The 19,005-nt window shown below is 39.0% G+C and overlaps 1 protein-coding gene across 20 annotated transcripts in view; it reads right to left on the reverse strand.

Moving 5' to 3' along the window:
- The window catches only part of Phf21a (PHD finger protein 21A), a 165,772-nt gene that overhangs the window by 110,239 nt on the left and 36,528 nt on the right, over positions 1-19,005 (reverse strand). For all 20 annotated transcript variants that reach the window (XM_085696618.2, XM_085696613.2, XM_087911380.1 and 17 more), the window contains 2 exons: positions 12,743-12,775; positions 10,144-10,209 (listed from right to left, as the gene is read on the reverse strand). In XM_085696618.2, coding sequence (XP_085552744.1) covers positions 10,144-10,209; positions 12,743-12,775 — 99 coding nt within the window. The remainder of the gene's footprint in view (positions 1-10,143; positions 10,210-12,742; positions 12,776-19,005) is intronic.

A 19,005-nucleotide genomic window follows, 5' to 3' on the forward strand; every position in this document is an offset into this window, starting at 1 on the left:
TAGAGTCCAGTCATTTGTGTCAGCACAGAACACCTCATGTGAGGGTTAAGAATTTGAAGTTGAAAGCTGGGTGGTGGAGGCATACGCCTTTAATCCCAGCACTCGAGAGCCAGAGGCAGGTGGATCCCTGTGAGTTCAAGGCAAGGTTGGTCTACAGAGCTAGTTCTAGGACAGGCTCCAAAGCTACAGAAAACACTGTCTCGAAAAACCAAAAAGAAAAAAAAGAATTTCAAGTTATATTCATTGCATTTGCCAGCACTGAACCAACTCTTGAGAGGACAGTTCTAGCCCCCTCTACAACACTGCTGCTACTGGGGACAGCATTAAGTCACTGACTGCCTTGATTTTACTCCACAGTACTACAATGAGCATTCTGCAATATCACAGCAACATTACTCAACCTATCCCCCCCACCCCCAAGACAGGGTTTCTCTGGGAAACAGTCTTGGCTATCCTGGAACTTGCTCTGTAGATCAGGCTAGACTTGAACCTACGTATGCCTCCCGAGTGTTGGGGTTAAAGGCGTGCACCACCACCGGCCAGTGTAGCTTCTCTCAAAGACATCATCAAATATTTAACCAGACAAGTACAAAATACTGGCAACAGAGACAAGTATACTACAAGAATAAAAATAAGTAAGATGGGTTAGAAAATGTAGTACTGTGAACTACATCATATCACACGCTTGAAATCTTGGTCTTAAAACTTTCACATTCACAGTCTTCAAGTCCTTCCTCCACCCCTGCCCAATATAAGCCAGTGTAATTTTTCCAGAAGAAATCTGAAACATTGTATGTCCTGTTAGATGCAAAGGAGAAGATGCTGATTGCCTAAATACACAAGTGACAGCAAATGGTCAAGTCGTTTCACATAAATATTACATAGACAACATGAACTAGAGTGACTCTCAGGGAATGAGTACACTTTGGATAAATAAGAAGATAGGTCTCCTTCCATAACAAAAGGATCTCTAAGGAAAATAACACTTCTAAATTGTGCTAAGAATACTAGCTAAACTGTGACCCAAGGAACATTCAATGGCTGCTAGTTGAAACTAGAGATAGTCAAGTATCAGGTTACTAATATTAGTGCACAGTAACCAATTCACCCTGATGCAGGATTCCCCTCTGTGCGCTGTGATTACCATTAATGAATAAAGAAACTGCAGTGGCCTACTGATAGGGCAGAACTTAGGTAGGTGGGGAAAACTAAAGGGAATGCTGCTGGAAGAAGGCAGAGTCTGAGAGAATATGCCGGAACTTTGCTGGTAAGCCATGACCTTGTGGTGATATATAGATTAATAAAAATGGGTTAAATTAAGATGTAAGAGTTAGTCAGTAAGAAACTAAAGCTAATGGGCCAAGCAGTGATTTAATTAATACAGTTTCTATGTGCTTATTTCAGGGCTAAGCTAGCCAGGTGGCTGGAACAAATAAGTGGGCCCTCCTCCTACAGATCTCTATAGAGATTTGCATCAGTATGAATCATCTATAATAGTCAAGCTTGTAGTCATGCTAGTTAGATTTTCTAGATGTACAGAGATGTATTTCAGATGGATAGGTATTCTTCAAATCTTTCAGAGACCTTCAGAATATGGCATTTAAAATGTTCAAGAACTTAAGGCTTTTCATGACAATGAGACACATCCGCTCCTGGCAGCACCAAGCTACTTCAAGAGGAAGATGGGTATTGAAGAGGCTCTTTATAGAGTTTGTTAGGTGAACTGGACATGCAGGATCCATCGTGTCTCTCTCTCCATCTTCCTTCTCCCAGCATTCAGTTCCGTCTTTCCCACCTACCTAAGTTCTTCCCTATCAACAGGCCAAGGCAGTTTCTTTATTCATTAACCAAGAAAAGCAACACACAGACAGAAGGCCCTCCCATATCATCACCCAACCCTAATTCAATGAGAACTAAAAGAAACATTAACTATTCTGCTTAATGTCCTATTTCCAAGAACATTTAATAGACAAAAATTCTACAAAGCTATTCATTCCCTAAAACTGAATGAAGAGCACATTGCCGTGGATTCTAGTCTGATGAACTATATAGTCAAGTCTAAGCTGTGAAGCCAACGTATCACTGTGTGTATTACATGATGCACTCACACCTGAGTTAAATATCAATATTCTAGCTCCTTAGAAATCTGTGTTTTCCATACAGGATGAAGGAGTTATACAGAGGAAGTGAAGTACTACAACTAAATGCAGCGTCCCATCTAAACGGACTTACAATTCCCAAAGTGGACCCACTCAACAGACACATGTGCATTAACAGCTAAAGGCATAGTCATCATACAAAACTTCCATAAATGAGGAAGTAGATGTACCAAATGACTTAGATATGAAACCTTAAAAACTAGCCCATTAGAAAGTCAGGACTAGAAACAAACTCCTAGGGCCCTTTTTCCTACCTACTCGTCATTGTTCAAGTCACCTACTGTCATCCATGGCATGAAAACTGAAAGTGTCCCTGAAAGGCTCATGTGAAGGCCTGGTCCTCAGGGTGGGTAGCCCTACTGGGAAGTAACATGAGTCTTCAGAAGGTAGGGCCTTACTGGGTCCCTAGGACTCATTCTCTCTCTGCTTCTTTCTTGATCTGCAATAAAAGCAGCTTGTTGTGCCTTGTGCTCCCTCACACGTGTTACCCTCACTAGAGCAGCAGAACATGCCGTCATATGCTCTTCTTGTTCTGCATAGGGTTTTGTTTTTTTTGACAGGGTCTCACTGTGTTGGCCTGGCCTGGAACTTACTTCGTTCATATTGACCTTGAACTCATAGGGATCTGCCTCCCAAAGGCTAGGATTAAAGATGTGCAGCACCACAACTGGCTTGTCATAGGCATAGGAAACATACCTCGTTAGAGCAGACACAGAGGCTTTTCCAAAGACTTCAGAACTGTTTTACTAAAATGATCAATTGAGAATGGCTCCATACATGGCATCGATGTGTTAAACCCTGTGCTAAACAATCTGTCTAAAGTAACAGAGTAACTTCAACTGAGTCAGGAAACAAACATACAGAAGATCAGAGACAACAAAGGAATCTTATTTTTCCAGAAAGAATAAGGAAAAAGAAAGAGTGAAGGAAAACAAAAAGTAAGACTGAACGGCAAATATCTGAGACTTCTTAAATGGTAAACAGCGAGTTCTCTGAAAAGTCCAACTCGGATAAGCATGGACTGCACACCACACAGAGCACTATGCTTCCCCAGGACTCCTTTTGCAGAGAAGCAGAGCTAATATATGCTATTCTTCTAAGAAAGCATTTCTTGGAGGTCATTTGGAAATATATAGCAAAAAGGTTTGTAAAATTACTTTGTTTTGCTGATTAGTTAGCACTCAATGAGTTTCAAGTCTCACATCTTCATATAAAATACATCATTACACCTGATCACAGTCACCCCCACTACCTGCTGTCATCCTTCCTCTCCTCCTCCTGTTGGCCCCTCCCCGCCACCAGCCAGTCCCTTTCCGCATCTGTAGACTGTGCATATGAAAGAGAACATGCACTACTCTTGCTCTTCCTGTTTGTTTTCACTACGCAGCCCAGGCTAGCCTGGAACTTGAGATAATCCTCGACCTCCTAATGCTGCACTATAGACATGCATCTCACGACTGGCTTGTTAATTATTTTTAGTGTAGTAAAAGTTTTCTTATTAGCCTTTAACCAAACATAGTTGTAGGTTATTTTCAGTTATGTTTTAAAATTTATATCCACATCTTTTATCATATAAAAGACCTGGCCAAATGGCTTGACTTGACTAATAAGATGGTAACAGTCTGATGCCAACAGAATCTCAGTGTGAATTTTGGTAGTTTGGCCTTGTGCTCTGGCATTAAAGCATGAAATAAGTATGCCTAGAAATACTTCATGCTAGACTTCAGAAGAAATAAAGTAAATATAAGCATTCCTACAATCATAGAGGCAGGCCCAGCCAATCCCAAATCAGAAGCAGATCTGTCTGACCAAAGTCAGCCTGGATCAAAAAAACTCTATGTGATCTGCAGATCTAGTGGGAAAATAAGTACATCATTAAAGTAACTCAGTAAAACTAGTTTATTGCATAGAACTGTTATGATAAGGGCTGATTGACATGTCCAGTACACATCTAGGAATTTATCTAAGACAATCAGAGCAATGACAGATTTACATAAAGGGTATTAACTATAAAAATATTCATAATAAGAAAACAACTATCATCAATAGGGAAACATTCTTAAATTATGACTAGTTAGACAAATATTTGAAGCTGTGAAAAATCATGTTTTAAAAGAACATCAAAGATAGGAGTGATGATACACACCTTTGATCCCAGCACTCATGAGGCAAAGGCAGGTGAGGCTGAGCTCAAGGTCTATCTGGTCTACACAGTGAATTCCTGGGCAGCCTACAGGACAATGTAGTAAAACCCTGTCCCCAAAACAAACAAAAAGAACACTCAAAAAACAAGAAAATGCTCCTAATACATTAAATCTAAAAAGCAAGATACACAATTCTTTAAAATTAAAAAAAAACTGTAAGTAGAGAAGATCAGTCAGATAAAATTTGTTCAAGAAATACAAGCTATTTTTTTCTGTGGTACATACTATTCTCTGTCAAATAATACAAAAGGACCGACAAGACAGCTCAGAAGGTAAAGGCACCTGTAGCCAAACCTGACAACCCAATTCAATCCCTGGAACTCACAAAGTAGTAAAACTATTCCTTCAAGGTGTTCTCTAACCTCTCTGCACACACAGGATGGTAGGGTACCTCTCTCCACATAAAGATGATAAATATTATACTAGGGATAATATATTTTCATGTATTCATCTCTCACACAATCATACATCACAACCACAGCTTCCCCTCCACTCCTCCCAGTCCCCCACCCCACTTACACTCTTCCCCAGGCCTACAGCCCCATCTCCCAGAAGAGGTCTCACAGGAATATCAACAGAATACAGCACAACAGCCCACAATAAAACCAGACACAAATCCTCACATCAAGGCTGGGTGAAGCAACCCAGTAAGAGAAAAAGGGTCCCAAGAGCAGGCAAAAGAATCAGAAACGACCTCATTCCCACTCTCAGGACCCTGTCTTCTTGAAACTGTTCAGTAAAACATTTTAAAAACAATAATTATAAGTAGACATGCGATCACAGATTGTGATATGCTACAATGGTAGAAACTGTATTTAGCTGCAGTATACAGCGCATAAATTTATCTGCCCACAGCCTCCAGAAATAAACTACACTTCCCAGTCTTCCCTGCAACGAGGGAGGTCATGTGACTAAATTCAAGACAAGGAGGTTTAACTGGAAAGGTACATAAAGCCCAGTAAACATCCTTTAAAAAAAAAAAAAGAAAGGAAGGAAGAAAGGAAGGAAGGAAGGAAGGAAGCAAGGAAGGAAGCAAGGAAGCAAGGAAGGAAGGAAGCAAGGAAGCAAGCAAGGAAGGAAGAAAAGAAAGGGGGAGGCCTTCTCTGTTGATTCCCCTTGTCACCAGATGGAGCTGCTATTTTGGACTCTGATGTGAAGCTTCATGCTGAGAATGGCAGAGCAACCACACAGGAAGTGCCTGGGTCGCTGACACTGGAGAACTCTTTTCAGCCTGTTCACCTCAGAGCTTCTGGGTGCAGGGAAGTAGAAGTGTGCATAGCTAAGCCATCTTTATGTGGGGGTTTCAGCCATTCACAAACTTGATGGTAAATGGCATTAGCCATAGAGAACAAACAGAGGCTTCAATGAGATCAGGAGTGGAGACAGCTTCAGGACCGGCTCCTCAGAAGAAGCAACAACTTCCAACAATGAGGTGAAGCCAGAGAGGAAGGCTGGCAAACTGAGGCAAGGAAAACCAACTTCGAGCTAAATCCTCCCAGGACAAGACACACACTTTGGAATGTGCAGACTGCCTGTTAGGCGAGAGGTGTTGTGCAGCTATAATAATGCACTTGTTTAACAAGTGCAAAGCCCTGGGTTTCCTCCCCAGAACCGTGAGGAGGAGGAGGAGGAGAAGGAAGAGGAAGAGAAGAAGGAGGAGGAGGAAGAGGAAGAGAAGGAGGAGGAGGAAGAGGAGGAGAAGGAGGAGGAGGAGAAGGAGGAGGAGGAGGAGGAGGAGGAGGAGGAGGAGGAGGAGGAGGAAGAGGAAGAGGAAGAGGAAGAGGAAGAGGAAGAAGAAGAAGAAGAAGAAGAAGAAGAAGAAGAAGAAGAAGAAGAAGAAGAAGAAGAAGAAGAAGATTGCTTCTACAGGTAATTAGAGTTAAAACAGAACACTAAAGCAACTGAGAATTTTGGCTCTGGAATCAGAATCTCTCTATTCTGCCACGGACCACATATTGCCTGTCAGATATAAATGGAGGGGAAGTGCAGAATGAGAAGGATCCTGTTCAGGAAATGAGTAACAAGTGCTAACTATTCCAGGCAGACCAAAGATTGGTGTAAAAAATTTTTTTTAATCATGTTTCTTGTTTATTTCCCTATCTTAAAAAATGAAACAATGGTCAGGCAGTGGTGGCGCACATCTTCAACCCCAGCACTTGGGAGGCAGAGACAGGCGGACCTCAGTGAGTTCAAGGTCAGCCTGGTCTACAAAGTGAGTTCCAGGACAGCCAGAACTGTTAGAGAGAAACCCTGTCTCAAACAAACAAACAAAAAATATGTACTATGGAGATTTTGAAAAATACCTTCCAATGTTTTTATTGATACTGTTTTCATACACATTTGCATTCCAGCACACATGTGATATACATAAAGTCAAAAATGCCTCTTAGCAGAACCTATTCTATGTCACTAAACCACAATTTTAATTGGCTACAAAGCATACAGCTTATTTAGCCAACTAAGTCTAGGAATGTTTTAAGTTAAAACTGTCAGAGATAAAATGAATCCCTTTAGGTGAAGCTGCCTTCTAAATTCACCTTAGAATTTCTATTCAGGAATCTCAAGCTACAGTTTGAAAGCACTAGAAACTTCCGAACAAGCATTCAAAGAAATTCATTGTGTTTTAGCCATAGAGGATATTCACTAAAAACTGTATTTTCCCAAACAAAGCACTATCAAAGACTGAAGTTGTATTAATAAGAACTAGTAAGTCTACTCTAAGAATTGATGACTATCTGCAATGTTGTTTTTCTTTAATAAAGAAAAATAAGAAAATACTTATATTTTATTTATACAATTAACTTTACAAACATATAAAAATGTATCAAGACCTGGGCTGTGGTGGCATATGCCTTTAATCCCAGCAGTCGGAGGCAGAGGCAGTAGGATCGAGGCTAGCCTGGTCTACAGAGTGAGCTCCAGGGTTACACAGAGAAACCCTGTCTCAAAAAACAAACTAAGAAAAAAAAAAGGTTAAGTCTTTAACTGTAACTATGACATTATTCTTCAGACTTCTCTGCATTTAATTTTTTCTCACAACAAAACATATATTAAGTTAAACTATTACTCATGAATAAGATAATTCAGATTTTAGTTATTAAGAGGGAAGGAAAAGTTTTGCCAAAGTCTAAGTAGTCTTTTTTTTTTTAAAAAAAAAAAAGATTTTTATTTATTTTATGTACATGCATGCTCTATCAACTTTAGCCAGAAGAGGGCCTCATATCCCACTATAGATGGTTGCGAGCCACCACATGGTTACTAGGAACTGAACTCAGGAAAAGCAGTCTTGCTCTTAACTGCTGAGCCTTCTCTCCAGCCCCATCTAAGTGGTCTTTTGACAAGGGAAAATAAACAGGTGGCATTAGAAATTTGTTATAAAGTAAAATTTTAGATTAGAGTCTAATGAACAACAGCAAGGTTTCCTGTTGCAATGTGACGAAGAGCCAGTGTTCACATTCAACAGCTGTCCCTTCTTTAGACGCTGTCCTATCCTGGTCTATCAAGAAGGCTATTTTACAGCTAGGCAAATATAAAAACTGCAAGACTGCATCTCAGTCTAAGGTCTTTCTGAAGCTAGGTCAGTTAGGAATAAGAAGTTACAGAATAAACCAAACTGAGGTGGTTTGAATAAGAACGGCCTCTAGAGGCTCATATGTTTGGATGCTTAGTCGCCAGGGAATGGAACTCTTTAGAAGAATTAGAAGGGTATGGAGACATGGCCTTGGTGGAGAAAGTGTGTGGCGGGGTAATGGAGGAGGGTTATCTGTCTATTGTGTTATTTTCATTGGTCAATAAAGAGACTGCCTTGGCCCTTTGATAGGACAGAAAATTAGGTAGGCGGAGTAAACAGAATAGAATGCTGGGAAGAGGGCTATGAGGCAGAAGCCATGGAGCCAGCCACCAGGTCAGACATGCTGAATCTTTCCCGGTAAGCCACACCTCGTGGTGTGATACAGATTATTAGAAATGGGTTAATCAAGATGTGAGAGTTAGCCAGTAACTAACTCTCTAGAGATAATGGGCCAGGCAGTGCTTAAATGAATACAATTTGTGTGTTGTTATTTCTGGGGCTAAGCTAGCCATGCAGGAGCCGGGTGAGGCAAAAAGCAGGCCTGCCCGCAACTCCTCACTACAGCGGGGAGTGAGGTTTCTGAAGCCCATGCCAGGCCCGGTCTCTCTCCTTTCCCCTTCCCTCTTTCTCTGCCCCCTACACCCTCTGTAGGTGTTTCTCTGTCTTCACTCTCTCTCAGCCCCCCTACCCCATACTCTGCCTGTGGATCAGGGTTGCTCTGAGTTGTGGCTCCAGTACCATGCTAATCCTTTGAAAGGGCAAACAAGCCCCAATTCGATGTTCCCTTTCTAAAAGCTGCCATGGTCATGGTGTCTTCACAGCAACAGAACAGTGACTAAGACACAAACCTTCACATTAGTTGTCACAAACAAAATTTTCAAATAAATGTAAACTTTTCATTGATTGCCCATTTCTCTGAAATGCAGCCTTGAATTCTTTTAACTTCTTAAAATCATTTCCCACCCCCACCCCACTAACAATTTTCAGCGTCTTTCCCTGCTAGAATTCGTTGGAACTTTCATCAAAAGCGACTCACTTATTGGCATTTTGTCAAAGGAACCCTGCAACTATAAGAAGGCTCAGAACGAACAGGGCTCTAACGCCAGACACTGTCACCAACATACTTTAGAGAACCAAGTCACATGCTAATAAAGCCTGTTTACATTTTCTCTTACAGATCTTTCTTTGCCTCTGTCCTATCACCTCCCAATCTAAAACACCTCCTGTCTGTGGAGTGACAAGACTGGGAAGCATTAAGGAGAGAGGAATCAAAAACAGCGGTTCATCTTCGACTTAGAAGATTAACTATCTGTGGTTCTCAAAGTTTTATTTCTCCCCTCAATGAAATGAAAAACACAATCAGAAATCTACAGGAAAAATTATTTGTTGCTATTATTTGACAACAACATAAAACTCAGTTATTGAAAACTGTTTTAACAACTCTTCAGTAAGACTTCACTGGCACTAAACTGTCAACTGGTTCAGAGTTCTTTGCTCCAAGACAGAAACTGCTCTTTTAACCAGAGAAAGGAGTGAGCAAAGAAGAAAAGGGATGCTTCATTAGATTACCAGACGTGGACTTGGAGCACCACTGACAGTCACACTCCACCTGGTGGCAGAAATTGCCCCAGTTGGTAAAGTGGAAGCTCCTCTACAAAGTGACCGACCAAAGCAAGTTCCTTGTTCAAAACATAAGATGCTCTTCTCCTGCCCTACATAGAGTAACTCTAACAAATTCCATCAAAGAGTTTTTCAAATAGTAGGTCAGCATCCTATAAACATTAGCATAGAAGTCTACAACACTTGTAACAGGAGACCTACATAGTGAGCTACCTAGTAAGTTAAAGGTCAGCTCAAATCTTTAAACAGTGAAGAAGCCAACACAGCCGCTACAGGACTCCACATCACACACTCCCACTAACTTTCTTTGCCCCTTGCCCTATGGGTAAACTACAGTTTAATTCACACAGTTAACGGCAGCCTGCCACATTGCCTTTAAGTATCTGCCAGTAGCATATACTTATGGGATACTCTAGAGACTGATTTCAACCAAAAATAAAAATAGATAAACAGCTCAAACAAAATTAAACTGAGTCTGGCTGCCCACACTTATTTTCACACATGAAGAAAAACAGCAGTTCTCTTAGAAGCTTCAAGCACACATATCTTTAGAACACAATGTTAAAAATATGTCCCCGCCTTTCCCTACCTGTTTCTCACTCAAAGCTGTGATTTTGGCTTGGAGTTCATGAAGCTGTTTCTTTAAGTCAGCATTCTGATTGGAAAGAAAAAATATCTGTGAGAAAGATATTCACTTGTTAACATGATAGTATCAGGAAGACTGTGCACATACTGCATTAACAGTGATGAAGTAACCTGTAGCATCAGTTTTCCATGCATTAAATCATAACATCAACCCCTTAGACAGAAGGGTTGGCTTCCTCACAACTGCTGTAAATTACAAGAAGTTTATATATCCTCATCTTGCACTCTAACAGCTACCTTTGTCCTAAAATATTGTTATTCTTCATAGAACATATCAGTTGGCAGAAAATCTAAAGCTCTACTAATCAGACAAAAACAGGGAAATGGAGGTTAAAGAATGCTACCCCGCTGCTTAGCGGCATTATCAACAAAGATAAGAGGCTTTTCTCTACTTGTCCTCTTTCTTATTTAGTAAAATACATTTATTATTTTAGCCTAGATTTGGAAAGCTGTCAGCAATGTAACTGCCTTAACAGCATATCATTCAAATCAACATGCTGAAATTCTAGGAATCGAAGAGAGAGTACTATTTTAGACAAAATACACTAAGCGAGTCTGACTTTTGCGGGGGTGGGGGTGGGGGTGGGATATTGAAGTTTTCAAATGTTTAACAGAGCAGGAAAGCGAATGTCACCCCAGTAAGAGACTTACTTGTTTCATACATAGCTCCTCGTTTCCCTGCCTGCTCTGCTTCTTACTGTACTAGGCTTACCTCATTTGGGATTTTTCAGCTGTATTTGATATAAGGTTTTTCTGAAGGCACCTAAATTGTTGCCCAATAATTTACTGACCCTCAGATTTTCCAGGTGATGAATTTACTATTACATGATCATGAGTTATCAGAACTGCCAGCTCCATTACTAATGTAGATCACCACATTAAATAGAAAGGACTTGGCAATGTGTTGCCATTTGGTTCCCTAAAATTCAATTTAAATTGTGGACACACTAAATAAAAATTAAAAAAGGGATGTTTCTCATGGAAGGTAGATGTCAGATAGGAATAATTGTGGCCACAAAGGCTACTTCTCAGAGTCAATGTATTGAATTAAAATACAACAGTCAAGATCACTAAGTCCTTGAGATGAATATTGCACACAACCTCAAAAAAAAAATTAATCTGCCTTAGTACCGCTCTTCAAGAATTTATTTTACTTTATAGACAGGCTGTCTAACAGGTGCCAAGAAGACATTATCTGAATAATAATAAGAAGAATCAAGGTAATTTTGGAGAAAGAATTCTCTTGGTGGGTGGTGGTGGTGCATGCCTTTAATCCCAGCACTCAGGAGGCAGAGGCAGGCAGTTCTTTGTGAGTTTGAGGCCAGCCTGGTCTACAAGAGCTAGTTCCAGGACAGGCTCCAAAGCTACAGAGAAACCATGTCTTGGGAGAGAGAGAGAGAGAATTCTATAATGAAATGAAACTTCTATAAATATTAAATTTACAATTTTATAAATGATTATATTATATAAGATACTTCTGAAATCCTCTTTTAAAGATAAACATTTTGAAGCCAGGTATGCTGGCAAAGACCTATAGCCTCGGCACTTGAAAGTTAGAGGTAGGAGGGTTAGGAAGCCAATGTCATCTTTAGCTATATATGACATTTGAGGCTATTCTGGAACATGAGGTCTTGTTCCAAGATAAAAAACAAAACAAAATGCAAATTTCAAACATTTTTATAAATCATTCTAAAATTTTTCTGTGAATGTAGTTAAATTCAGTATTTAGGTGTCTATATATATATATATATATATATATATATATATATAGACATATATATATATACACATACACATACATATACACACATAAACACTACACAATTAGAAATGGTTTGAGGGCATTTCAATGAGCTTTGAGTTTAAGAGTCTGGTTAATTCTGAACATGGGAATTTAATCTAAACCAGGTATGGGGACACAAGTCCATAACCCCACCACTGGAGAGGTCAAGGGAGGAGGATGGAGTCTGAACGTCATCTGGGTCCCAAAAGTTGAGTGCTTGTTTGTGCTCACTCTGCAGACCAGGCCGGCCACCACCATCCCACCCCACTCCAACTTCAAAAGAAGTTTTTTTAAAGCAAGAAATTTTAGTCATATGAAGCCTTTTTTAAAACAAACAAACACTCGCTGGCTGGGCGGTTGGTGGCGCACGCCTTTAATCCCAGGCAGAGTCAGGCGGATCTCTGTGAGTTCGAGGCTACAAGAAAGAACTAGTTCCAGGACAGGCTCCAAAGCTACAGAGAAACCTGTCTCGGGAAAAAAAACCAAACAAACAACAACAACAACAACAACAAAAAACCTACTCATAGCAATTAATCAAAAAGCAAAACAGTAACAAAGTTGAAACAATAGCAATTTTATACAACTGGACTTTTTAAAACTATAAAATGGAGTATCAACATGCAATACTGTTTGGGATGTGCTATTTGGAATGAATGTGTTTTAAATTTAACTAACATCTGCATTTTACTACTTTATTGTCATTTTTAATTGTTTTCAATGTTTAAAAATCAAGTTACTAACAAAAGGATTTTTTTTTTACCTGTGGATCCTGCTTCATTTGAGCAACCAGTTTCTGGTAATAAAGAGAGAAAAAAAAAATCTGTCAGTCTCACAAATTAACTCCTATGGCTACTTAAGTTTGGACGGACACACACACACACACACACACACACACAAATAATTCAGTAGCACTATCAAAATAGACCAAAAGTTTTGATGATGTTTGTAAAAGACTAATGAAGCATTCTTTGTAACATAATAAAGAATCAACTATACCTTTATATTCAAATGAAAAAGTACCTGATTTGTCAGTATGGAGGTCAGTGACTTCTGCAATTTAAATAAGCAGGATGCAGGCCAGGCAGAGTGGCGCACGCCTTTGATCCCAGCAAACAGGAGGCAGAGGGAGGCGGATCTCTGTGTATTTCAGGCCAGCCTGATCTACATAATTAATTCCAGACAGCCAGAGCTCTCCTTAAACAAACAAACAAACAAACAAATAACACAAAACAAAAACAAATAAGCAGGATGCTCCAAAGGCCAAGTACCCCTTTAAGATATTATCACCATCTGGATTCCTAGTCAAGGTCTACAAAGAAGCCATACCCAGACAAAATAGAACTGTTTGTAGCCAGCAAAGTACAGGTTTGGCGGTCTATTGGTTTGGATCCTGCAAGGAAGGAGCCTCGTGACAAGTCACTTTGTTCTGTCAGCTCTCAGTCCCAAAGACTCCAAGTCCCTCTTCTGGCTTCTGTAGGCATCAGGCATACATACGGTGCAAACATACATACAGACAAAACACTCGAACACATCAAATAATAAATAAATGTCATCTGACCTAGCCAAACTGGCAAAAAACCCAATAGTGACAATAACAGTGGACAGAGAAATTTAAACGATAAAGAAATACGAAAACCCATGGATAGATACATACAATTAGGGATAGATACATACAATTAGCTATTTTCCAGTGAATTTTTTATATAATAAGAGAAAGAGTTATCACACTCTTTGAGTATTAAGCTTTTAAAATGTTGCTAGAAAAAAATAAAAAAAATTCACAACACACTCATCTAGAAACCAAGCTTTTATAGCTTGAGGTATAATAAAATAAATTAATATACAATACTATATAATAATATGACTTGCAAAAAGCCCCAGACTGCAATGTTATGAGCTCTTATAGCTTTTAGATTTTTTTTAGTCTAGTTCTTTCTCCCCCCCCCCAGACAGAATGTTTCTGTGCAGTCCTACTGTCCTAGGCTCTGTAGACCAGGCTGGCCTTGAACTCACAGTGATCCTCCTGCCTCTGCCCCACGAATGCTGGAATTAAAGGTGTGTGCTGCCACTACCTGGCCTAGTACTTTTTATTAAATATTTTTACTTATTTAATATTTAATTAAATATTTTATTTAACCCTTATTTTTCTTAAATATTTTATTTTAAAATATTTTTAAATTAAATATTTTATCTATTTGTATATTAAATTAAATATATTATTTAAAATATTTTGTGAGTGTATGTGCACATGTGCCATGATGTACATGTAGAAGTCAAAGGATCATTTTCAAATGTTAGTTCTCTCTTTCTATCATGTGGGTCCCGGGAATTAAAATCTTTGGGCTTGGTAATAGGGCCCTCTATCCACTTAGGCATCTTGTCGATCCCTTTAATTCTTAATTGTCCAGCAGTCAGCTACCAAATCCTGCTATTATTGTGCCTCTTTCTAAAAGTAATGAGTACCACCAACTCAGCTTTGCAGCTTCAACCGCTATGTAAAAAACACACCTGACAAACTTTAAGACCAGGCTGCGATAGCCTAAGAAACGCCTGGGGAACGGCATGACATGTGCGAACTGGACAGAAGCCTTTCCTCCTGGCACTAAAGTACATTATGGACAGCTGAGGCCATCAAATACACAAAGTATACATGATGAAATTCTGTTTCACGTCTGACAAAACTAGCTCTTCAATAGCCTCATCTAAATCTGTAAAGTAATGCAACATCTATAAGCTCAATAGAATGGAATGTATAAATCCTTACACATCTAACTACACTTCAGTTTTATAAGTTGATTTGGGCTGGGGAGATGGCTGAGTGGGCAAAGGCTATTTCCACCCAAGACTCACAACTTTAGCTCTGTTCCCAGAAACAAGCTGGTAGAAGCAGAGAACCTACTACACAGAATTGCCTTCTGACATCCTCATGTGTACTGTGACACGCAAGCTCTCACACACACATAAAATAAACGTAATACTATTTTAAAAATAAAGCCGGGCGACAGCGGCACACGCCTTTAATCCCAGCACTAGGGAGGCAGCAGCAAGTACATCTCTGTGAGTTCGAAGCCAGCCTGGTCTACAGAGTGAGTTCCAGAATAGCCAAGACTACACCAAGAAACCCTATCTCGAAAAAAATAAAGTAAAAAATAAAGTCCGAGTGTTCTTTTTTATTTTGTTACTGCAGAAGTGGCTATTATCTGTAAATTTATTTTTGAGACTGAAAGAGCTTTTCTTCCATAACACTGGAGTTTTTAATCGATATTTATTTATTTATTTAATATGTATGCAAGTTTTCTATTTGCATGTAAGTATGTGTATGATATTCTGCTTCATGTTTGTACCACATTCATTCCTGTTATTTTCAGATGTCAAAGGTGGGTGTCAGATCCCCTAGCATTAGTTACAGATGGCTATGAGCTGCCACGTAGGTTCTAGGGAGCAAATCTGGTTTCTGCAAAAGCAACAAGTGTTCTTAACCTCTAAGCAGTCAATGTAGCCCATGGCACTAGAATTTAAAAACTGGCTAGTCAAATCCACCTCTGCAGGAAGTAAGTAAATAAATCAGCTTTTCTATGTATAAGCAGTTAAACCACAGTCATACAAATAAGGTAAGGTAAGGAACTCACTAGACCACCCAAATCCCAAGTGGTTTTACACTGGAACTGCATTATCAAATATTCCACTGAATGACTGATGTCCTTTTCCATGATCTATGTTATGTCCAAGATAAGAAAACAACAGCCAAGCCGCCAAATCCAGACTACCACCTGCTTCTTAAATAAAGTCCTATGAAACTGAGCCACGGCTCCAGAATTGAGACACAGAGACAGGAGGATCCTAGAATCCCACTGTCAGCCAGTCTAGCCAGTCAGTAAGCTTCAGGTTCTGTGAGAGACCCTGTCGCAAAAGAAAAGTTGAACAGTGATAGAGAAAGATATCCAATGTCCAATTTTCCCTGTGTGGATGCACAGACAGACAGACAGACACACACACACACACACACACACACACACACAAAACAAGCTCGGAATTCACATAAAGGTGAAAAAAACCAATTCCATGAAATTATCTTCTGTCTTCCACACAAACACCATGGCATGCATGCCCATAAACACGCATCATGTACACACACACACACACACACACACACACAAATAATAAATAATTTAAAATACATTAATTGGTATGCAAATTGTACAAATAAAATGTACAATAATTAAAGATGAAAATAGGATTATAATTTTGGGGCTAATCATTTGCTGTTCTTGTGGTGGACCCAGGTTTATTTCCCAGCACCAACATAAGGAGGCTCACAATGCCTGTAACTCCAGTTTCATGGGATCTGACACTGACTTCTAACCTAGTAGAGCACTGCATGCACTGCATGTAACATATACTCAGGCACACACACATATATACATAAAATAGAAAATATTTAACTAACTTAAAAGGCTATAACTTTATATTTAAAACAAATAGTCAAATATATAAACAGATTGACAGCTAATATTCAGAGTGTTTAAAATACCTAGAAGAATACATATCCCTTGAATCAACAAGAATAATTCATTACTTTATTTGGTTTTCCTAGACAGGGTGTCTCTGTGCAACAGCTCTGACTTCCTGGAACTTGCTCTGTAGACCAGGCTGGCCTCAGACTCATGGAGATTGGCCTGCTTCTGTCTCCTGAGTGCTAGGATGAAAGGCATGTGCCACCACTGCCCAGCTATTTTATTATTTTTATTTAGAGGGAGAAATGGGGGGGGGGATAAGGCAGGCACATGTACACCCACATATGGAGGTCAGAGAACGATTTCCAGTACTCAGTTCTGCTTCTGCTATGTAGATCCCAGGGACTGAACTCAGAATGCAAGCATGGTGGTAAGCACCTTTTCCCACTAAGCCACCTTGATGACCCTAATTATAAATTTTTAACTGGGCTTTAAAACATCACCATGAAGTCTAAATTTTTTAAAATTGTTATGTTTATGTAAGTGGTATACCTGACTTCAAATTATGAAATAAGATAATACTTAAAAAGTTCAATTTAGGAGCTAGAGAGATGACTCAGAAGTTATGAACACTGGCTGCTCTTCCAGGGGTCCTAAGTTCAATTCCCAGCAACAACATGGTGGCTCACAGCCATCTGTAATGAGATCTGGCGCCCTCTTCTGGTCTGCAGGGATATATGCCCACAGAACATTGTATACATGATAAATAAATAAATCTTTTTTTTTAAAGTTCAATTTATAGACAATTCTTTCAAGAAATATTTATTTGGGACATGTATCTTAGGATGAAAAGAATATAGACTGTATTCTAAAATTCCTTAAGAGGAGAAAAAAATTCTACAAATCACATATACTACCATAAAATTATCTTTGATTCACACAGATTTCAAATTGTTACTTTATTCCCAAAATCTACTGGTGAGATCAGCTTTAATCTATTATGAATTTAAGTTTAAGTTGTTACTTTCCACTAATCTGAAATAGGTTCAATATTCCTTGATGTTAAAATATTTTCATCCAGGAGCTAAGATGGCTCAGTAGTTAGACACCCTGGCTGCTCTCCCGGAGAACCCTAGTTTAATTCCCAGCACTCATAAAAACCCTCTGTACCTCCAGTTCCAGGGGATCTGATATCTTGCCCTGGGTTCCAGAGACACCAGGCATACATACGGTGCACACACATGCCATACATATAAAAGAATAATTTTTAAGATTATTTTATCCAAAAAGAATTGGTTTTAAGAATAAATTTTTACTCTCCTTAATAAAGACCAAATAAAACAAGCTGTGCATTACCTTACTGTTTACTAAGAGAAGCAGCTGCTGAGCAAGAGATCTACAAAGTCCAGATCAGCAGCTGGGACTTTCAAAAAGTTCCACGTGGAAAACAACAACATACACAGCAGGCAACTTTGAAGCTTTCCTATCCGTTCTAATCCCCATTAATTCTTGGGCAATAGGAAAACCCAGTAATTGTCAAAATCCCAATATATATCCCAACGGTTTCAGAAATCAATGCTACATTAGCTCAAGTAAGAAAAAACAGAAGAAACCCGTTTAGGGACTGGAGAGATGGCTCAGAGGTAAAAAGCACTGGCTGCTCTTCCAGAGGTCCTGAGTTCAATTCCCAGCAACCACACGGTGGCTCACAACCATCTGTAATGAGATCTGGTGCCCTCTTCTGGCCTGCAGGCATAAATGTCGGCAAAACACTGTATACATAATAAATAAATCTTTAAAAAAAACAAAACCCTTTTAAAAAGTAATGTATATTCAGACTTGTGAACAAGGGAGACTGACAGAGTTTGAGGTGAGGCCTAAAACTAAAGTGTCTTCTACCTGGAATGCAGTGGTAGAGCGGTCACTGACGTATGCAAAGGCCTGCGTTCAAACCAAAGCTCCCTTCATCCATCCAGTCCAACCCCACATTCACAAATGTTACATGGTCAAAAATAGCCAAACCATCATTTATCACTTTTGAATATCAAGGATTATGCATATGTATGTTTATTTATGAGCCTCAACTCTAATACCTAACTGATGTCTAAAAAAATTAAACAAACAGTAATAGTCTATTTATATAATAAATGTTAATGATTTAGTTATTTTTCCATCTTGATTATAATTATATGCCTATTTTTATATATTTCCATGTCAACACACACAAATTAAAACATATATTGTTTTATTAAGGTTATCATACTACAGAAATAACCGTATAAAATAAATGTAAAATTTATATATACATTTTATAATTATATACTTTTAAGGTTTGTTTACTTTTATCTGAGATCTAAAAATGTAGATTATAACATTTTAAATAGTGATGACAGCAACCAGGTTTTCTTTACCCAAGATTGGAGTCATGAAAAAGGAACAAAAAAGACTGAGACGAGACACAGAGGTGAGTCATAGATGATCACAGGTATTAGCATGTGCAGCAAGTATATACACACTTTGCTTAAATACATCTCATTTTTATTATGGCAAAGTGAGGAAACTCAGCACT

This window comes from Myodes glareolus, chromosome 10 (genome assembly GCF_982192425.1).
Source record: "Myodes glareolus chromosome 10, mMyoGla1.1, whole genome shotgun sequence".
Taxonomy (NCBI): Eukaryota; Metazoa; Chordata; class Mammalia; order Rodentia; family Cricetidae; genus Myodes; species Myodes glareolus.